This window comes from Branchiostoma belcheri, unplaced genomic scaffold, assembly GCF_001625305.1.
Source record: "Branchiostoma belcheri isolate BF01 breed outbred unplaced genomic scaffold, Haploidv18h27 scaffold33, whole genome shotgun sequence".
NCBI classification, from domain to species: domain Eukaryota; kingdom Metazoa; phylum Chordata; class Leptocardii; order Amphioxiformes; family Branchiostomatidae; genus Branchiostoma; species Branchiostoma belcheri.
This window is the reverse complement of record NW_017803943.1, coordinates 766,208-788,206: the sequence shown is the minus strand read 5'-3', so window position 1 is coordinate 788,206 and position 21,999 is coordinate 766,208. Positions and strand designations below refer to the sequence as shown.

Sequence of the window (21,999 nt, the reverse complement as noted above, 5' to 3'; positions counted from 1 at the left end):
CAATTCTTATGACAGAACTGGTAGGACTGGTTTTCTTTTGATAATAGGTGAGTTAAACTGTTTTCTGGCCGATCAAAGCCCTCGCTCGATTTAATGAGCCGTTCAGTCACAGTGCATTGTTGTGGAGAACTCTTTATACCCGCACATGTTTAGTTGTGTCTGCTTCACTGTGCTACACTGAAACATCGAATCGAAGTCTGCATATTGCATACGGTAGGTCTATTCTTTATTACTAGTGTCACACATACCCGAATATGGCCTCCTAAACAGTGTACTGGTTAATAGGAGTATAATGTAGGTCGGAAACAAGGTCGGCCGTGTGCAGCGAGGTCGGCTACGTACAGTTCGACAGGAGGTTCGACGATGTTTGGCTGGTAGATAAGCAGCGTTCGAGGGTCAACTTTTACCTTAGATTTGATTCGACTTAATCTTGCATACTGCATGTAGTAGGTCTCTTTTCAACCTTGCATTAGTGTCACGGATAAGTAAACGGATATGGCCTCCCGAACACTGCCCAACTTCCCGTAACCTTGGCTCAGCAGGATCAGCGAGGTCGGCTACAGTTTGCCTGCGCCAGCTGAATGCTTCAAACATTCGGGTTTAGACGGTTGTCTGGTAGATCAGCAGTGTTCGAGGGTCAAATTTGACTCAAAATCTAACTTAAATTCGATTCGATTTAATGCGAAGGGGTAGGCGTGGCGTAAATGTAGTCAGACTGTTCGTTGAGTACCGAATTCGAAAGTAAAACATGATACTTACGTTCTAGATTTTAATTCAAATGCACAGAATACCATGTGTTTGTGTGTGTGTTTTTACATCCTCTGGTGATTTAGTTTTACGCAATTTTAAGATTTGTTGACTTTGATTATGTGTAAAAAAACTTTTAGAATGTACGGTGTTGCTGGTTGTCTCGTTGTTCTATTTTCTACAAAACGATTTACTGAGACGGTCATTACAAGTGTTGCTGAGTGTGTAACTCAGGGACGGGGGGTGGGGCACGGGGGTGGGGTGGTAAATGTCCTTGGTTGCATGTTGGTCCTGGGTAGGAGCTAGGCTGCTGACATGACATAAAACAGTCTTTCTTCTACCCAGGCTAAATGTATCTTCAAAACAGCTGCCGCTATCAATTTTAGTCACAGTTAATTGTCTGTGCTCGGTGATTCCCTGTGGAATTTTCTGGAACTTTGAAAATCCAGTTTTGCCGCCCTGAAATTGCATCGGATGTCTTTAACAACAGTTTGAGTCCAATTTTCACCAGGATAAAATTGTCCGGATCGAGCCAAATTGTAAAATCGCGTTGCGCAGTGAAGGGCCAAAAACGATTGTAGGCTTAGTTAATAATACCTTAATTTGAATTCTTTTTCCATTGGGAATTTTGAAAGATATAGAAATGTTGATAAAATGTAAAACAAAAGATACCAGCGTATAGCTAGCGGCGAAACGCGATTTTACAACACAATAGTACCGAGCACCTGGTCTTCCCACCTACTTCTTGGAAGCCCCATACCCACTAAGGTAAAAGTGTCCGGATCGAGCGCTTCACCTAGCTTGTTTTGGGGCGATTGTTAACGTTTTAAGCATGAAATTATGACAAAATGTGCTAACAAATGGCAGTAAATGTCAATATCACACAGATATCCTCATTCAGAATTTATACGTACTTGTGACCGTTTCCACGATGTTTGGATGATTGTGATTGAAGAAATGTCCTTATTAGATCTTTTGTAACATCCTATTTTTTTGCTGACTGGCCCAGAAAAATGGCGACCCAGCTGACTACAGAGAAGATCGCCGAGTTCCAAAAAATCTTCCAATCCATCGCCAACGACAAGAAAATCATCAGTCCTAAGGAGCTCCGAGCCTGGATTGAATCCATGGGACAAGACCCGACCGACGAAGACCTCAAGGTAAGACGTCCAGATATGATAAGTATAGAATATTTCAAAATTCAAAAGATTGCCAGCTGCTTTTATGACAAACGGGACAAAAACAAGGAAACACACCCGCAAAAAACTTGGCTCATTCCTCATTTCAGACACTCTTGAAGTAATGTAAAAAACATTCAATATCTTGGCTACATGTATTTTTCTGTTTTAGGAAATGATAGATGATGCCGACTTGAACAAGACCGGGTACATCAACTTTTTCGAGTTCCTTGTCCTGATGGACCGGATCATGACGACACAGAGGGAGGTTCGTCTGAGGAAAATGTTTGACGAGTTGGATCGGGTAATTCATTTCTTTGTTCTTGAGTATAAGCTTGTACAGTGGGAATATATATCCATCGTTTCTTTATATTTCACTACATACCATGGTATGGATGAAATATATTGTTTTATCCGATGTTTCTTCTTCTTCTTCTTCTCCTCTTGTCATTTGATCAAATGTGTTTTTTGTGGCCGTTTTCAGATACGGATGTATATTTTCGGTTCATGAACCCTGGTATTGAATCTTGATGACCTGAAATATGGTATGGGGGTACATAACTTCATCCAAGCTTTTGTCATACACCAGGTTAGAATATTGTAATTATAGTTTGTTTGAGGTATATTTTGCCACCTATACGGCATTAAAAGCAAGTGACTTCTAATTAGGCATGAAGGTGCCTCGGGTTATTAAGAAAGACCTGTTGCTGTTCGAAAGCTGTAGGTGAGAACATTTACTTTTTGTGTAGGAACAAAAGTTTTACCTTGAAACATGTAACTACCATCACAGATGAACTTTCATGATAACGTACAGTGAACGTTTTTGTATTGCACGTAGGACGAGGATGGGTACATCAAGGCGTCCGACCTGATAGAGGTGATGACAGAGCTGTCCATGGAAGAAGCACATGAGATGATCCGGGAGGCGAATCCTAACGGGAACGGCAAGGTCAGATCAGCTGGATCTGGGATCCCGGTCTGACCACATTGAGATCCCGATTTAATCACACTTCAAAACTTGTTTCAGCTCCATTTCATTTCATTCATTTTCATTGTAATAAATGATAACAATAACTTTATTGCACAAAAATTGTACAGAGTACATCTACTAACTAGTACATAACTACAGATTTATAAGACTAACCTACCTAATACATGAGTGTGTGGCTTTGGGAATGTGCTTATACAATCATTGGAGGAATTTCTAACGCCTAGATGCGGGCGGATGCCATCAATTTAATAAGATCAATATATACATATGGCCTTAGGAAGTATAGCTAATCTCTATAATTCCTTCCCTTTCTCTATAGGTGAGCTACTCGGACTTCCAGAAGATCATGGGTCCGTCATGAGCCCGTGGCTCCCCCTTCACATCTGCTTGGAGATCAACCGATGAAATACTTTTAGACTGGTGTATGTGTGTGTGTGTGTGGGGGGGGATGTACTTCTAATTTCAGAATACGGATATTGGTAGACACGATTTGCCAAAAAATATTGTAGCTTGTAGTATATGTAGACTTTGAAAAATGTAATGTTTATGTACTAGTATTATGTGGAGTTTGGCAGTATTCAGCTATGCCGTATTCAGCTATGTGTGACAGGGGTTTTACCTACTCCTAACCATGGTTGTGGAGAGTTTGGCAGCGTTTGGGAGGCCATATTCGGCTATGTGTGACAGGGGTTTTACCTACTCCTAACCATGGTTGTGGAGAGTTTGGCAGTGTTTGGGAGGCCATATTCGGCTATGTGTGACAGGGACTTTACATTGTTTTTTGCCTAAAGAATGACCACACCCTTACAATAGTTACGTGTTTCTCCGCACGTACCACGTATACCACGAAGTACGAAAAGGTACAAGGTCCGACAGGAGTACTTGTACTGACAAGGTCGCCAAGGACGCTTGTCAAAAAGCTGTGAATAAACCTACTGTAGTACTAAGTATTTGCCAACTGTCTGAATACATGTGTAAACATGTTTCAAGATTGGCGGTTTTAGGTTGAATAGAGGGTCATTTATATTGCAGTACGTGTGGAGATCGTAACATACGATACAATGTCTGAACTCTGTTACGACTTCTCAAGTTGAATTGTTGGGACTTACAAAAGGAAATTGTTACATGCAACTGGATTTGGACTTCCGCAATTTGGCGTATTTGGCAGCGGGGGGGGGGGGCGGTTTGCGGGTCTAACATTAAAACAACAGCAACAAAAACAGAAATGTCTACGAGTAAGCCCTCTATTTATACCAAGAATATTCATGCTTAAACTATGCGTCCATCTATAGTGCATAATTTGTAGTTAAGAATAATCTGGAAACCGCATCAAAACAAATCTTAGTGACTTTTGACTCCTTTGAAGCACATCTAAACATCTGACATGCTAGAACTTGCTGATCAGATACCTCAAACACGGCTAACAATTTTTTACATTGTTTTCAGCAATTTGTAACGTCCAGCTCCAACATATTAACATTCCCAAAGATACTTCACTGCATGAACGCCTAAACGTGCGTAAAGGGAAAAAGCGGAACCTTTACATGTGCGTACAGAATGGATTTTGTGCAGTGATTTCAGAGTTAGTTTTAACAAGGGTGCAAGGGTATATGCGCCGAAGGGAGTTGAGTTGCCTCTGCCTAGCTAGTGACGTGGTACAGCAGTATGAATGTTCACAGGTGTCCGGGAGTGTTGAGCAGAGTTAGTGCAGACCGATGAAGGTGAACATGGCGACTGTGAATCCAGTCAGGACGATCATGTAGATCACCAGGAAACCGTTCTTAAAACAGGAGTTAGGCTAGACAAAAAAGAACGCAAACATTATTTAAACATACATAAAACATACAAAATACGTAATCAGGAGTTGTTTATAATAAATTTGTGTTAGCATACGATCCACGTAGAATACTATTCTCAGTTTTTTTTATATCACGTCCATCAAAAATGCGCGTAGTGTGTTTCCATATATTGCTACAAAATAAACCTACCGGGTTGGGTGTCTTTGGTTCCGGGTTCAGGTCAATTGAACTGGCGCTCTTCTTCTTTGCTTGCATTTCTATCTCCTCTTGGTCTGAAACTAAAAACATGTTCAGTCTCTACTCTACTAAAGGGATTGAGAACCAGATTTGTTTCTAACCTGATAATTAGCATAATATATATTTATCTGCTGAAGTAACAAGGTCAGCCACGATGAGGTACACTTTTGACCTTAACTTACTGCATTTTGAAATATCAAATCATAGTTGCTGAGTGTAATCTACAAATGGACACATCATACTAGATACAATTTCAAAGGATGCCAACGCCAAAGGCACAAACAATCCATCAAGGCCTACTTATGTTATCCTGACAAATATGCACAAATTTGCGCAAACACAGACACACTCACAGACAAAAAAAAAACAATACCTCCATTTTCATGGAGGTAATAGTGTTTTATTGGCTATAAGATGCAAACCCACCCTTCGCCGTGGACTCGCAGCAGCACTTGAGCAGACCCTCCTGCTCCAGGATGACCTCAGACAGAGCCTGCCAGGCGACCCAGCTGGCCAGCACGTAAGTAGCCTCATCAGGGAGGTCCATAGCCGGGAAGTCCAGGCCCAGGAACATCACGATAACTAGTGGGAACAAAAGTAACGAATGATTAGAAAGTTGGAATGACTGTTAAAATTGAATTTAGCACAATGAAACATGAGAGACCGGTATCAAATAGCTATAAATAAAAAAAAACATACTGGCCATGACCCTAGCGCCTGTTCCAAATGCCCAGTGGAACCAGTTAAACACTCGCCGTCTGTAAAAAAAAAACATCGTTTATCAAGTAATACTTATAACTATTTTGTCCTGTCTATAATCATGAAAAGAAGTGACAAGAGATGAGGCAGGTAAAATCAGAGTCACTTAAATTTAAGTCACTTACTTGGGTTCACCTGGGCCACCGCGCAACAGTGACATAAACGGCTAAAAAGTAAACAACAACAATAAAAACAACGTTAGTTGCAAAATAAACTTCTACTTTTTAGGATGAATTCATAATGAGAAATAGTGGCGAAATAGAGAAATAGAGATAACGCAATCAGCGTATTATGTTGGTGACGGAAATTACCTGTATAACAGCCAGGACGGTCACTATGATACCCATGATGGCGTGTATCTCGGCTTTGGTTCCCTGTGAGTTAGCAAAGAAAGAAAACACGTCATCACCTCACGAAACCTAGAAATGGCAAATGGTGCCTCAACTATCTTACTATAACTTGTTTTCTATCTTAGCTGGAAATAAAGGAGACATACCGTGACAAATGTCCAATTCTTGAAGAAAAATATGATGACAAAGGCGACCACGCATAACAGTACGGTCAAAATCATAGCAGCACGATGGATCTGAAAAAAAAAGTTATTTTGAGTTCATTTTTTGCCGTGCGAAACTTGAAAGATGGGCTTAGGACTAATGCGAATTACATAGGTTATCCCTCGACGTTTCATGTTGTTTGGCTTAAGTGACACGGGGTCTAATGTGATCTTACGGCTATCCCACGATATATATATATGTCGTAAACCTGTCGTACGACGTTCGTGAGATGTGTACTTACGGCGAACCAGATTTTGACCCCACACCAGGTGCTGTTGGGCCACATGGGTTTGTAGAAGCGCGCCAGCACAGCTCCGATACTGACGGTCAACATCCAAGCACTCATCATGAGGGCAGCTAATGATGGTCACAATAAAACATATCTTTGATCTAATCATTGATTAGCATGTACGAGCACCATATGTTAAACATTCACGCAAGATCATTTAACGCTTCAACAAATAAACCTACACCACTGATGTTTGCTTTAGCTTTTCTTAAAAGTTTCTTAATAGGGAATACTTTGAAAATAAATGTTTTTTCCTCGAATCTTTTGATCATCTAAAGCCTTAGACTAGTTTATTGCATGCTGTAGAGCTTGCACCACTGTGTGGCCCAAGGGCTATAGAATGGAGACGGGCACTGCACTAAACCCTTTGAGGGATTTTCTGAATTTATGTCTTGAAATAGTCAATTCTAAGGTACGTTCTATCTTTGTGAAAATTTGCTAACAGGCGGCACATTTGCGTCTGGAATACAGAAGACGTGTAGGACATACCATGTAGCTTGACTAAGATGGGGGCCGAAGCAGCGGCAACCAGGCTGATACTGGTTACATCTACCGGCTGGTCAGAGTAGGCACGACTTCTGTGTACCTGGATCTCCACAGTACCGTCTGCAATAACACAAAACCGGTCAGTCTCTTCATCACTTAAAAAGAACAAAAAAAGGGGGGAACGCTAATTGAAAGGACGTTGTTGTTAAAAATTCTGTCTAAAACGTTTGAACGAAAATTTCCAACATATTTAGAAATGGGACTGTCAAACACCGTGTAAACATTATGCATTATATATTCCACGGAGGTATATGTTCTTTTTGTTAAATATCTAATAGTATACGGTCTGACCATCCCTTGAGTGAAAACCTCACCAGTGAGTACGTTTGTATCTCCGGAGGCCAGGAAGATATGGTAGGACGAGTTGCCAAGGTCAAAGTACTGGTCAGCACCAGCACCTGCCCGTGCTGTCGGCCGGACAGCACGGTGGAACCGGCAGGACAGCAAACCATTGCTGTACGCCACCTCAACATCCGTTACTCCAGACTATAACAAAATAAAACAAAACAATGAATACTTGGTAAAATTATTCAGAAAACATGTATCCAAACGTCACCATTAGTAATCAGGAATGATTTCGTGACGTAAATGTACTGTGAGTAAAAAAGTGTTCGTTTTATGTATATGGTAGTCATCACTAAGGACAGGTCATTTATTTAGATTGGGAAGATCTACCAATGGAATGTGGAAGGTGGAATGATTGACATTACAGGTGACTAGCACCTGTTCAAAATGTCAATCCAGAGAGAAGACTGTAAGGTTTGAACCACTCACACCCTGCTCTTTTAGATAAAGAGTGGTGGGATCAAGGTGTGGCTCTCCTTAAACACAGGACCACCGGCTTGACATTCTACCTGAGAGGACGTCCCGAACCGAAGGTAGGTACTCATTTTCAATTAGCTGAGGAAATAGGTGCTTTTCCAAGGGACAAAACAGTGGGGTCTGCCATGGATTCGAACCCAGAACCTTCAGATTCTGAGTCAACAACCCAAACCATCAGACCACTTTGAACCTTAACAGGTCTTTTACTGAATATAAATCTAACAAACCACATACAAGCAAACACATCTGTCATAAGGAAGTGACAGGTGTGTTTGATAATGTATATGGGTGGTGGTAAGTGCTAAAGATAAATTTGGTTCTCCACTCTTTCTATTGGTAATGAGTGTTAAACATACGGACATGTTTACCCGTAAATGGATATCTGATCATAAAACTGTCATATAAAATGATAAACGTTGAGATTCGTGCATAGAGACGCTTAATGATAAGGCGTACTCTGTCGTAGTGATTTAGCTCTTACTTCCGGGACGGAAGTTTTGTTGTAGGTGGCGCTGGTTAAGAGGGCTGTATGCTTGTTTGGGTTCCAGAGATGGATGGATGGTGTGGTAGTCTAGTAAGCGTATGAAAGTGAGTGGGCGGAGATTGAAGTTCAGTTGATTGACAGTGTTGTAACTTGGCATGCCTGGTGTTGTAGATTGTGGGTGCCAGGGATGTGTACTGTGTAATCATGCTATGAAACATGAACTGCGGTGTCAATTGTGGAGTAAGCTACGTCATACAATTGTATGGGTAACAATCCATTTCACAATGTAGGTCATTAGTGCAAGTCATTTCTACTTTCAGGAAGCCTGAAACTTTCGATTTCAGATACCGATTTCGAACACACACAAAGATAATAAGAGAAACACATGAAAATAGAACCATCCTGCCTGACTCACATTTGCGGGTTCTCTAGTTGGCATGGATTGGCCTGTAGAGTAACTAGAGAACACCTCGATGTTTCCGTCCGTAGGGTGACGTACGCATTCGTACATGTCGTCATCAGCCTTGTAAGAAAGCAAATGCAAGTTCAGTGCGTATTATGTACTGAAAAATCACTAGGGTTTACACACAATATCCAGTTTAGATATGGTTTGAATATCCATGTATATTATTGGCACAAAAATTACGGTAACAGTTGATATTTTGTACAAAAGCCATGGCATTGTTTTTCGTGCTACGGTAAACCACACTACCTACATGTACATACCATTAGCTGGTCATGGGAGAATCCTATGGCGACATATCCATCGCTTTTTCCTGTGATCTCAATGATCACATTATCACCCGCAGCATCTGAAAACAACAATGACAGAGAGCTACGATTACCACGTGTTATTAAGGTTTTTATTGGTAGGTTCTTAAAATCATTATCCTCCCCTACACCCACAAAATACAATCTCTGAGCTACTGCTATTTTTGTCCAGCCAAACTATCACAGGGTGCATCTGTCTTCTAAGACGAAGCTATCTGATGTTGTCTTGAAATTACTTCTATCACAATATTTTTACAGTACTCAGATCGCATCAATATCATATCACGAAGCCAGAGCAACGAAACCCATCATATCCAGACCATAGTCATTTTTTCACGATCACGAATTATAGTATATGTAACTTATTTCAGTGTCGTTTTACAACTTACCGGTCACCCAGGTCGACAGAAAGTCACAGTTTAGAGCTGAGCAGCCGTCAGGAACCCCATAACAGCCTTTAGTTACACCACAACCATCTGTTGTGATCTAACATGAACACATAAAGTTTACTACCTGTAGCTCTCTCTCAATAACTTTTTCAAAATTCAATTTGAGCACTAATATCTGGTATAAAATTTTACATTGCCTTTGTACTCATAGTCAATAGACTCCGATAATGAATACGGAATGAAAATATGGAGGCTTCAAAGTGGACAACAAGATACATGTATAGACACATTAGATATTCTGACAAGAAGAATAAATGTTTAAATACCCCAAGTGGAGCCTCAGCTGTGATGATCTGAAACAAGAAATAGAAAGCAGAGTTTAGATTTACTAAACTTTTCTCCAACTCAAAATTTGACTCACCAGAAATTTTGACGTGGGAAAAATCACGTGTCCACAGCATTTGGGTCAGATAGCTGAGGAAGACTGAGTGATTCTGGTGAGTCAAATTTTGAGTTGGAGAAAAGTTTAAGTTTTTCATAATGTAATTTACCAACTCAGATGAACTTTCATGTTAATGTCATTTTTATTTAGTTTAAGTAACCGTTACCTGCATAAAGTAAGGTAAGGAATGCTCGATGTCCATATGATACAGCGTGCAATGTGGTCTGAGTTTTAAGTTCATGTTCAATATCAAATATACCCTTTTGCTATACCATACAGAATAGACGGATCGCGTAACAATGCCCATAATCCGTAAAATACAAGAAAAACACATCAAAATGCACATGCTTAATGGACCCAACCCCCTCCCCCATTGGTCCAACCACTAATTTCCAGGCTGCCATTGGTTGAATGGTTAATTTTGATGGACACCTAGCATTTCACAATAGCTGACATTTTACAAACTAGCATTGAGTCGTTTTTAATCGACGCCGTTACCGAGGTTATGAAAGCATGGCTGTTGGCCTTCTTAATTAGTCCAGGTCCGTGTGCAAACAGGGCAGAGATTGCATAGGACGTCATTGACATTGTAGGCTTGCTTTGAAGGTCACTTTGAAGGTCGCTTTAAAGGTGACTGCTTTTGTGGTTCGTAGTATTTAATTTATGGGCGGACCACAGGATCAATAGTAGTTCGGACACAAAGTAGTGCGGCATAGGACTTGGGAAAGCTGTGAATAATTTCATCATGTTGGTGAATGATTGAATAGCAAAGTTCCTTATTCCAACCACAGACGGTCATCGAAACGTTAGTTCTTTTTAAACAAGTGGTTGTGAATAAAGAACTTTGCTATTCTATTGACAAAGCTGCAGATATTATTTCGTACACGACAGCGAGGTGAAAACGTATGAATTTTATAGAGGAATGCGTCAGGTTTAAGACCGTATAATTTGAATTATAACTTTTGTTTTTGTCACTTTGGTCTCCTGCAGTCTAAAGATTTTTAACGAATAAAAGTATTACCTGTTTCCCTGCAATGATATATATATTTGAAGAATTGAAAGGTTTTATAACAATGATTGTCTTCTTACCGTTGTGCCGGGGGGTGTGGCCGCTCCCGTTGCTAAGGTAACTGCAGCTGTTGCTATGGGAACGTTGGTAACCGCGGTGGTGAAAACGACGGTAGGCGATACCACGGCATTGGGCCAGAATACCAGTTTGGTCTGCACTACTGTAGCCCTGGATGGAAAACAGGAAAAGACATCACGAAGGCACCAGACTGGGTCAAGTCAGTCTTTTTACCTTCGCCAAGAAGGTTATGTTTTCAGAGGCGTTCGTGTATGTGTGTGTGTGTGTGTGTGTGTGTCTGTCAACACGATAACTTGAGAAGGCTTAAATGGACTGACTTGATATTTGGTAGGTGGGTAGGTCTTGATGAGACCTCAAAATGATTAGATTTTGGGCCACCTGGCGGCTTGTCATGGTACTGCAGCAGAACTTCCGGTTTTGATATCTCATGATCCAGACATGCTAGGGTAACGAAATTTAGATGGTAGATAGCTCTTGTGCTGGGGATGAAGTGACATGAGTATGAGCCCCCTAGTTGCTTGCTCAAGAACTGCAGGGGGGTTTAAAGGACAAATGTTTAAAAGAGGATAACTCAAGAACCGATTGATGGATCATCGTGATTTTTGGTATGTAGGTAGCTTAAGTGATGCTTGACATAATGATATTACAATTATGCAAATATTGATGTAATTTGCATAATTAATGAGGAAATTCTATAAATCAGCTGCATTACATGATAGGAAGTTCAAGCTTGTAACATATGTTATTAAGAACGAGAGAAACACAGGCAAATATCGATTATGCAAATGAAGACTTAATTTGCATAATTAATGAGAAAATGTTATAATTGCATAGTGGTAACTGCCTGGAATTTCATACTTGGGGTGTTTGAAAGTTAAGTGAAGGTGAACATAATTAAACATAACTTATTCAAATAAGGACCACATTTGCATAATTTATGAGAAAATGGCATTCTTTGTTAAGATAAGACTGTCTTTTGGTGGAGAATATGATCAACAGACTGATATAATTCATGCAATTGAGGATCCTATTTGCATAATCAGGGTGATTAGTATATTTCTTATTCATAAAGGCTAACATCATTTGGCGAAGGTATGAGATCGTGGAACTCTAGTTATAAATGAACTTGATGGCAACCAATCACATTTCTATTTTCACACTTAAGATTAGATAAAGATGACAGACGGCCGCGACCACGTCAGCTCTTAATTAACAAGTGTTTGGAAATAAAAGAAATTTGCTATTGAATCATGTAGCAAGCTGACAAAATTACATATACAATCACACTGTGGTTCTTTTATATTATTATCATTGAATTACTTTAATTGTTAACTCCGGGGAAGGAGATATCCTTCCGCGGAAAGGTTCTATAAGTTGGCGCAGTTTTCATGTTTGCAACTATACATAACAAACCACATATAAAAATATACAATAAAAAACCTGGAGGTATACAATCTCAGATTTTACTTGTTTGATATTGTTCCGTGCAATAACTTACCTAAACTCGATGTCCCCAACAGAGGAGCTAGGAGCTGTCCAGTGCACAGAAATAGCCGTGTTGTTCGCCAGTGGTAGTTTGTGTGCAAAAGTGTTCTAATGTAAAGAACGAGAAAAAGAAAAGAGCTGGATTTATTTCACTGATACGTATGTGATGTTTGTATACATATACACTCGCAGTCGTATACATAAACGTATAACGTTACACAACGCAGTCAAAGTCACAGCACACACGCACGCACGCGCGCACGCACACACGCGCGCGCGTGCTCACACACACACCTGTGTGCCTGTCCCACAGTCTAAGAGCAGTGTGGTGGTTGCGTCGATCGCCGTAAACATCCCAACGGGGTCATCCTGTCCAACGGGCCGAGCCTGCACATAGAAGCCCTTAAACGTGTCTGAGCCGGTACCCTGGAGTGTTACTGAAACGGGGGAAAAATCATAAAATCAGATACAGTTCCAGTCTCCAGGCATTACTCAAAATTTTAAAAGATTACAGTCCCACCAAAAGTTCAGCCATGTAAGGTTATATAAGATGGGCCTCTGTAGCCTTGATGTCTGTTGTAATGTATACACATTGTTGTCCCAGTTCTGTTTGCTCGCTACTGATTAACAAACGGTCCTACGTATCTATGTCCTAATCACAGCCAATAGTTACTCTACTACAGCGGATGCCCAAACTCACTTCAGGTTACAGTATAAAACTATGATTGCACATGTGTAGTTATAGTACTTATGCCTTTCATTATTTCTGAACTATTAAGTTTTTTTTGCCCGTCCTCAACCGGGCAAAGTACCCAGTTGGAACGTTCGTACGTACATCGGAGCATTCGATTGTTCTTACGTACATTGGAACATTCGAATGCACGAACGTACATTGGAACATTCGAATGCACGAACGTACATTGGAACATTCGAATGCACGAACGTACATTGGAACATTCGAATGTTCGTACGTACATTGGAACGTTGGAACGTTCATACCTACGTTCCGAAGCCATTTGTAATCCATGCCATGCCATGCCTTGCTGTTTGCGATCTTTGATGAAGAAAGTACTTAAGTTTGGCTAAAATGCGATCCTCTTGTTTTAATTTCTTGACACCTTAATTTTTCTGCCGTCAAAATTCATAAAAAAAAGAGCTAGATCATTAATTTTAGCCACAGCCAGACTATTCAGCCAAAAACATAAAATACACCCAAGGTTTAGGAATATTATCCTACCTGTGAGTTGTTCCCCTGCACTGTAAGTCTGTTTGTCCACAATAATTTCGTAGGGAGGGCTGGACGTTTGAGCGGCGACTCCATGGCTGGGGGTCATGGAAGTACAATAGTAGGACCCCGATAGACCGGAGGCATCTGAGTACCCATCCACGCTTTGGGTACTTAGCATCAAGACGGCCACGGTGACAGCAAGGAACATCTTTAAAGAGAACGATAAACCGGCTGTTACAGGCTGAATAAAGGTTCTAAACGGGAACTATGCTGCTCCAGATGTCTTACTGAGGGGGTCTATGGGATGATAGATGTCAGCTAGCTTGAGAAATGAATCCACCACTCCTCTATTTAAATGGCACTGGTGTGTTACACCGAAGGGAGATACAATGCTACCTTAACGTTACCCTCGGGGTCTTCATGTAAGTAATCAGTAACTGGTCAGTACAGGGTCAGCAATACCACGCCCAAACATTTATATCTCGTATCCTAGTAATGGTTCATATCCTTCCGCTGATCAAAAATAAACATGGCGATCTAGCAACGGGGACGTGCTACAATGGTTTTAATGTGAAGGACGTTTTATTTGGGGGAAGGTGGGGGGGGGGCAAGTTAGAAATTTCAAAAAGTTAGACGAAAATCTTCACATTAATACGAGGGAAAGAATGAAAAATATTATGGAATTATAGCTACTTTACTTACAGCCGAACATATTAGAGGTATCTATGACCACTTCCACGTAAAGTGATTTGAACCGGTTTATTGCTTTGTGGCTGCAATCAATCACAATAATCAAAACTACGTGACGCAGACAGAATCTTGCACCAGGAAAGCGGTTTTTTCTGCCGATTGAAGACTGTATATTAGTTTTTTTCATTTTAAGTTATTTAAAAATTTCTAACTCAAGAAATATCACGTCAAGTAGGGGTTTATGTGCTGCCAAACAAAATAGAAAAAGATCGGAGGGCTGGGACCATCAAATGGTGATGCGGAATACACCGTGTTGTATTTTTTTAATCCCAAATATGCCATACTTACCCAAGAAAACACACATTTTAACGCGAAATGTGCTACAATTGGGTGTTTCTAAACAAAAACCGTAACAACATGAACCGCAAAGTCCGAATCCAGCATTCAACTTTTCGAAAGCGGTGCACTCGGCGCACATGAAACGCGTCATTATCTGGAAGCCTGTGTGATAAAACCAGCGTGATACCGCTAGTTATCACACGGGCCGGAACACCCATGTCGAATGTTATCGCGACCCAGGTATGACAAAAGAGACAATATATATGTCCCAAACAGGTCCTAGAATAGGTTATCTAAGGTTATTACATTTTCTGCATTCAGTTTTCTTCATTCCTTATGGGAGTGAAAATTACATAAACAGAATCAGCTAAAAAGACAATAATAGATAAAACATAAAATTCATAAAAACATGTTTCACTGAGGTACGAGATAGCATACCTACTTGCTATATGTAATCTTGTTAGTATTTAGAAATATTTTAACTTACCTTTGTAGATTTTTGATTCAGAGGAGTCAGAGACGAAAAGATCAGGTCTAGCCCCAAACACAGTCAATAGTCAGAAAGAGAGAGAGTAACCCTCACTATTCAAGCTAGTGACTCCTAAATCTGTTACGCAAGTAGATCTAGTTTACCTTAGCGATAAAAATGCTATTTATTATAGTTGATGGGTTGTCAGTTGCTATGGACGGCACAGGTATTCTCAATCAGTTATGGTCCCACCTTTAACACGCTAATGATCCTTTGTTTGTGCAATCGCCACACTTTTTTTTCTTACAAAATGCAAGACGTGATAGGGTAAAGTTCATCGATAAGCCACAGTCACCCACGTCGTGCGAATGTTGTGTACGTGTCGTACGATTCACAGAAGGCTATAACAGAACTACCTACGACACATTCGCTGTCGTAAAACTGTCCTGAGATGAATATGACAAGGTCTTACGTTGCTTGTCTGTCGGTTGTGTTGTATAACAGATGCAGGACAGACTAACTAATATATGGACCCCGTCACATACGTACTGCGTACGATCGCAAATTAGGGGTATTTTGAGATTGTCGTGCTGTATTTTGAGTCTAGCAAAAAATACAGCTTTTTTGTTTCGAGAAAGATCTTGTCGGCTGCTGGTCCTGCTTGAAAATGTAACGAACATGACCGAGACCTAACTACAACTGGTCACCTGTTGCTATGGACGTCGCAAGAATGTTCTTAATTAGAAATGCCCCAACATTCAAAGGGTCAAACACTACGTGAGGGGTTAAAGTGCATTTTTATAATCTGCTGAATCATTTACGTCCTAATCATTTGATTTTTCTGTGGTACGTTTTTTAGTGAAGCTATGAGCAGAGGCGCCTTTTAGCAATTGCCTACGACAACCTTTTGCATCACAAGAATTTCATACGACACGTACACGATTGTAGTAAGAAAGTCCTCAATCTGTCGTATGGCGTATGTAACAAGGGCCTAAGGTTAACGTGCTATTTACACAATCTCTCTGCTGGTTGTGTTATCAAAAACACCATGTTGCTAAGTTATTCGTTATGTTGTACATGGCCTTTAATCTGGCATAGTCAAACATCTAACCAGTGCCGTAATGATATCAGGACTGTGCCACTAGTTGTGTTTCCTATTATACTTTCTAGGTGGTTCGTCTGGGGCGCTACTGAAGCAATCTATGATATGAAAGAACACTAAGTCATGTCTTCCAATATGATCTTTACTTCTAGTGACCTCTCAATGCTATTGTAGCATTAATGCAACAATATGTCAATTACATATACGTGTTCAATAAGAGGAAAGTCACCGATGGACAAATAAAGTCCTTAGATACTAAACAACGTACTAAAAGCCTGTATTACACAAACCATGTTATTAATTGCAGATTGTATTAGGTTCGCAATGGGCGCTATTTATTCAAGCTATCACACACACATAAAGTGACTACTAGATAATACTAGTATTCTGTATAAAGTTATAAACCCCATTGCCGTTTGTGGAATGTCCGCTAGGTGCGCTATTCCATCAAAAGAATACAAAATAAAGTGCATGCCCTTTACTATTACTGACCTTTGACCAACCTACCACCTGTAACAGCACCAACATTTTCCAAGTGAGGAGTCCAGAAGTGTTGCCTACTCTCTATGTACGTTACTCTAGAACAGAATCATGTCGGATTTGATAGTAGATTTTTGCTGGGATGTTTTAGAAGATTCTCGGTTACCGTTGGTTGTCTGCACCACGTTGGTTGGTGTCCTGACTGTCTATATAGGGCGTAAGTTCTACGTAAGGCGACAGTTCAAGCAAAAAGTCCGGAAGAAGAACGAAGAAAGGCAACAGGCTTTTCAAGACGTGCTGAAGTCTTTAAATACTGACGATAAGGTAAGAACACATACTCCTGCATACGTGTACATGTTTCTGAGATTTTAAATGCATCCGATGTAATTTCAGGGCGGCAAAACTGGATCATCTAAGTTGATTTCCTGGTCATTCTTTTTATAAATCAAACATGTCGTTTATGTCGAGATCAGAACACTGTGATGCTGTTTCGCGTTTTAAACAAACAACAATGACAGCGTTAGAAACAAATATTTTGAACCGGATCACGAAACATGGTTTAAACAAGGGGTCCAAAGTCCGAACCCTTCGCTTAGGTGTGAGCTCAGATTTATTTACTCTATGGTTTAATACACAGGAAGTCGAGGATACAAGAAAGGCGGTCTTGTCTCTGACATTACCACAACTCAGCCAGCAGCTGAGAGATGGACAGCTGTCAGCTGTTCAGGTGCTACAAGCATACCAGGAGAAGGTAAGAAGTAACGCTAAGTACGTAGGATCGGCAAATGATGTTACTTGCCATGTGGAATTGCAGTGTATGTCTTTTAACCCTTAGCACACTAAAGTAGCCATTTGGCCACCAAATCTCTGTTGGATTCGAGGTTTATAGGCAGTAGACTGAGAAAGTTAAGCACAATAACATGCAGATATGCATTTTCCCCATACAGGCCCTTGCAGTGCACAATGACTTCAACTGCATCACAGAGCCCATTCCAGACGCTCTTGTATGTATCCATCCTTTCGTGTCTGTGCAGTTTTGAGATTTGTTTCTTCTGCCAACATTGGTAACTATAATAACTATGACGTCAATGAAAAATTTCCATATCCAGGCTAGAGCGGAGGACTTGGACCGCGCCGGTCAGAGGTCAGGACTACTGTACGGAGTACCAGTGTCAATCAAAGACAACATCGACATCAAGGTATCGGACTTTTTTTACAGCCTTTTCATATCAACTGATAACACGTTTTTTCGTGTGATTTTCAAATATGTTTTACCTAAGACCAAACTCGTTTGATATGACTGAATTTACCCCAGGGAATGGCGAATACACTTGGTCTTGTCAAGTACCTGGAAAACTATGCCGAGGAAGACTCTGTTATCGTCCGAGTGCTGAAGAAACAAGGGGCGGTGCCGTTCGTGAAGACCAACGTCCCACAGACGATGCTGGAGTAGGTTTGCTGTTTTTGTTCATCGCAGATTGAAGCTATTGATTAGTCTGTATACCAATGTTTTAACGCTCCTAAATGCCGCCGTGGGAAGGTTTATCATCTCCATGAAAAATGGAAGTATTGTTTTTGGTATGTCTATCCATGTGTGTGTGTGTGTGTGTGTGCGTGTTTCCCCATGGTTGTAATGGCTATGGTTGATTCAGTAGGGCACAGAGTAAGAAAGTCATTAATCACTTCTACATCTGGTAGCGCTTGCTGCTTTAACAGATTTTATTAATGTGTTTTGTAACTTTTGTTTTTTTTCCAGGTGTGTTTAGGGAGTGTGTGGGGAAATAGTGTAACTGTAGACTTACAGGAAGGTCAATTGGAGGTCTAAATTGAAGTAATAGAATCATAACTGATCTGTTGTGTGTATTTGTTTCAACAGCATCGGCTGCAGTAACCCGCTGTACGGCACGACCTTGAACCCGCGTGACCCCACACGCAGTCCTGGCGGGTCGTCAGGCGGAGAGGGCGCGCTGATTGGTGGAGGAGGCTCCATCCTCGGCCTCGGGAACGACATCGGCGGCAGCATCCGGATTCCCGCGCACTTCTGCGGAATCTGCGGCTTCAAACCTACTGCTAACAGGCTGAGGTAAGTGTTGTATTAATCTTGAAAAATCGGCCGTCGAATAGGCTGGTATACTCTGATCTTGGAGTAGCCGAATGCAAGGAATTGCCTGATAAAACTGATAATATCTATATAGTAAATTGTAATTGGTACATGGAGAAGTAGTCTCTTTGTGTTATGTTAGATAGGAACGAATCGTTGGTGATATGAGACTAGGAATGAACCGACAACATATATCTTTTTTCTATCTAGCAAACAGGGATACTTCAACTGTTCTCCGGGTCAACAGGGTGGTGAGTTAACACGATGATATTTTTTGCCTCAGTTTCTAGGTTTACCCACGTTTGTCCTTGTACTCGTGGTTTGGCAGGTCACACGTTGGGGATCTTCAAATCCCCCTAAATACTCCTCAGCGCTAATTAATTCTATCGCACTGTGCTATCGACATAACCGGTCCGTCATGACTTTTAATGTTCGGTGATTCTTTCAGAGTAAAAGTAGCGTCAAATGTTTGACAAATTTACCGGAAAGGCTACACTACATAGACTTTACATTTTTTTTCTTGAACCGATGTTGTGCCCTGCAGTGGTCGGGACGTGTGGCCCTCTGGCCCGGGACGTGAACAGCCTGGCCCTGGTGATGAAAGCTCTCCTGGTCCCGGACATGTTTGAACTGGACCCTCTGGTACCGCCTATACCATTCAGACAGGAGGTAGGAAAACCACAAATATACGTGGCTCAAGTCTCTCTGTGTACATGTGACGCACTGGGTAATCGGTAATCTGGTAATCGGTGTCGCCCCCCGTCGCGGTAAAGGTCGATGGACCCCTGATGGACCCTATGGTGAATAGCCTCTTTTATCACCGCTCAAGAAGTAGACTTGTTTGGTGTTAAGTATTCTTACAGTGTTTCCTTTCTTCTTTTTAATTGAGATATACGAGTCGAAGAAACCACTGAAGATTGGCTACTTTCTGGACTGGGAGCTTCAACTGGCTACACCGGCGTTAACAAGGGCGGTGAAGATAGCAAAGGAAGCACTGGAGAAAGCTGGACACAAAGTAAGGAAAGTTTTGAAGAGCAAATTTGTTCTTAAATAAATGAAATAAAATTCATTATCCGTATTATTGAACACCTATCGTGTTCAGCAACATGCCTATCTAGTTTTATACTTGAATGTGTTAATTAGGGTTAGGATAAGGCACGGTTCTGGATAGTCTCCGCGCATCCAAGAGCGTAGATTTGCCCCAGTCACGATTCTGAATACGCGTAGGCTATCCAGAACAGTGTCTTCTTGGATAAAGCACGGTTCTGAATTCAGCACATTTTGGGTTTCAATCCTGGCTGTTACTATATTGTAGTCTTTTTATTCTACGTTTTAGCTTGCATACATGTTGTAGTCCAATCGTTTGTGACTTCGAAGTTCGGTACTTCGAATCCCAGTTGTTGTCGCTTACCCAGCATGCACGCGACTGCTAAACTAGGTATGACTTCACTATTCTTCAATGAGAATCATATTTGCCATGTTTGTTACAGCTTGTGCCATTCCAGCCTCCAAAAAGCGACCACGCCTTCTTTGACATCATTCCAAAATGTCTACTGGCCGATGGTGGAACAACTATTCGTAACCGCATGTAAGTAGTGTTTTCTAGTAACAAGGCTGAGTGGTTATATGGATGAGATCCGCGCGCGCATGAATTTTCATCCGTTAAAAAACGTTTTCGACTAAACTGTAAATCGTACAAAATGAGCGCATATATGTCGTATGTTCCACAAAAAAAGTATTGGAAAACGATACTAAGGAAAATAAGAAAATGAAGAAAAAACAAGAAGCCATAGGTGACAATCCTCCGTGAAGTTTTATATTTTGCAACAAAAATAATCCCAAGCGTCAACGCCAGACCTACTGTGCAGACATAAGGCAACGGTTAATACAATTAGGGCGCGTCACAACCATAAAACATAAAAAGACCTAAATCCATTACTGCTCTCAGGGCGTGTAAAGATACTGTGCTTCAAGTTCGAAGTTCATTTTAATTACACACACACAATCATTGCATTCACATAAAGATTGGACTATCATGATCGTGTCACTAGTAACAAAGACAGCCCCAGCGTCTTACCGTGCCTGTTACTTATTAAGCGCGACTGGCAAATTCCAGCAACAGTTGCGGCCAGCACCACGAGTGTTACTGCCGTGGTACCACTTATCGGCCCCTCACCATCTGCCTGAAGTTCCACCCCCCCCCACTGCTATTCCAAACAACGGGTTTTTCTGGACCAATTCCAATTTGCCTCATAACTATAGGGGTGCATCTGCAATATTACATTGACCGCGAAAGCAGCAACGGCAAAAATACACATTCGTGCATCAACACGGGCATGCACGCAGACGGCGTATAAAATTGCATGCCGATTACACAAAGAGAACCCAGTGTTTTGACTGCGAACACGAAAAAACGACTCTTCACAACACTCCGTCCGGAGGTCCTGACCTCCTTCACGGAGTAATAATCTTGTTGGATAGGCAATGGAGTCAGCTTGTCTATTGCAGACCTGTCGTGTAGACAGCGCGTGTTGTCGCTCGCTCCTAGCCTCTACCAGGCTTGAGGGCGCGGCTGGAAATAGTAGAAATTGGCCAAATAGAGAGATAACACACCGAGGTAGTTTAGCCATCCAGTTTACAGTTTGCCGGCAAACTGTAAACGTAAACGGCAAACTGTAAACTGGATGGCTAAACTCCCTCGGCGTCTTATCTCTCTATTTGGCCCCCCGGTGTCAGCAGGCACGTGCTGAGGGGAGATAGAGTCAGACCCGCGACAGGAACACAACGTGATGGATGATTCAAACCTCGTACAACACTATAGGGATAACGGCCTAGGAACGGCCTAGGAACGGCCAAGGAACGGCCTAGAAACGGCCAAGGAACGGCCAAGGAACGGCCAAGGAACGGCCAAGGAACGGTCTAGAAACGGCCTATAAACGGCCTATAAACGGCCTAGGAACGGCCTAGGAACGGCCTAGAAACGGCCTAGGAACGGCCTAGGAACGGCCTA

The 21,999-nt window shown here is 41.4% G+C and overlaps 3 protein-coding genes across 4 annotated transcripts in view; 2 read left to right on the top strand and 1 right to left on the bottom strand.

Annotated features, from left to right (window-relative positions):
- Positions 1-97: 97 nt before the first annotated feature.
- Positions 98-3,304, top strand: LOC109475229 (calmodulin-2-like). Of its 2 annotated transcripts, none has more exons than XM_019775830.1 (5): positions 98-213; positions 1,744-1,907; positions 2,098-2,229; positions 2,764-2,874; positions 3,236-3,304. In XM_019775830.1, the coding sequence occupies exons 2-5, from the start codon at positions 1,761-1,763 to the stop codon at positions 3,275-3,277; spliced, it is 432 nt and encodes a 143-aa protein (XP_019631389.1). In that variant the 5' UTR covers positions 98-213; positions 1,744-1,760; the 3' UTR covers positions 3,278-3,304. The 2 variants fall into 2 exon arrangements, with proteins under 2 accessions (XP_019631389.1, XP_019631388.1); XM_019775829.1 differs by having other exon boundaries at positions 100-213; positions 1,757-1,907.
- Positions 3,305-3,609: 305 nt separating this feature from the next.
- LOC109475245 (putative ferric-chelate reductase 1) lies at positions 3,610-15,386 on the bottom strand. Its single transcript, XM_019775846.1, has 16 exons — positions 15,325-15,386; positions 13,818-14,016; positions 12,875-13,017; positions 9,893-9,919; positions 9,567-9,663; positions 9,133-9,218; positions 8,822-8,929; positions 7,415-7,586; positions 7,044-7,160; positions 6,507-6,622; positions 6,023-6,085; positions 5,837-5,877; positions 5,652-5,710; positions 5,379-5,534; positions 4,905-4,993; positions 3,610-4,714 (listed from the first exon to the last, which is right to left on the bottom strand). The coding sequence occupies exons 2-16, from the start codon at positions 14,014-14,016 to the stop codon at positions 4,619-4,621; spliced, it is 1,569 nt and encodes a 522-aa protein (XP_019631405.1). The 5' UTR covers positions 15,325-15,386; the 3' UTR covers positions 3,610-4,618.
- LOC109475131 (vitamin D3 hydroxylase-associated protein-like) overlaps positions 15,054-21,999 on the top strand; it is a 10,196-nt gene continuing 3,250 nt past the window's right edge. Inside the window, exons 1-11 of the mRNA XM_019775668.1 lie at positions 15,054-15,077; positions 16,991-17,212; positions 17,526-17,639; positions 17,836-17,892; positions 17,998-18,087; positions 18,204-18,337; positions 18,765-18,971; positions 19,200-19,240; positions 19,534-19,658; positions 19,879-20,004; positions 20,480-20,577. Of these exons, the coding sequence (XP_019631227.1) occupies positions 15,054-15,077; positions 16,991-17,212; positions 17,526-17,639; positions 17,836-17,892; positions 17,998-18,087; positions 18,204-18,337; positions 18,765-18,971; positions 19,200-19,240; positions 19,534-19,658; positions 19,879-20,004; positions 20,480-20,577 (1,238 nt within the window). The remainder of the gene's footprint in view (positions 15,078-16,990; positions 17,213-17,525; positions 17,640-17,835; positions 17,893-17,997; positions 18,088-18,203; positions 18,338-18,764; positions 18,972-19,199; positions 19,241-19,533; positions 19,659-19,878; positions 20,005-20,479; positions 20,578-21,999) is intronic.

Bases quoted from the DNA above. Each gene is read 5' to 3' on its own strand.
- LOC109475245 (XM_019775846.1), bottom strand. From the start codon at position 14,016: ATGTTCCTTGCTGTCACCGTGGCCGTCTTGATGCTAAGTACCCAAAGC. The intron at 9,219-9,566 runs GTAAGTTGTAAA...TGTTGTTTTCAG, and splicing joins TCTGTCGACCTGGGTGACCG to ATGCTGCGGGTGATAATGTG. The intron at 6,086-6,506 runs GTAAGTACACAT...GCTAACTCACAG, and splicing joins GGGTCAAAATCTGGTTCGCC to GGAACCAAAGCCGAGATACA.
- LOC109475229 (XM_019775830.1), top strand. From the start codon at position 1,761: ATGGCGACCCAGCTGACTACAGAGAAGATCGCCGAGTTCCAAAAAATC. The intron at 1,908-2,097 runs GTAAGACGTCCA...TTTCTGTTTTAG, and splicing joins CGACCGACGAAGACCTCAAG to GAAATGATAGATGATGCCGA. The intron at 2,875-3,235 runs GTCAGATCAGCT...CTTTCTCTATAG, and splicing joins ATCCTAACGGGAACGGCAAG to GTGAGCTACTCGGACTTCCA.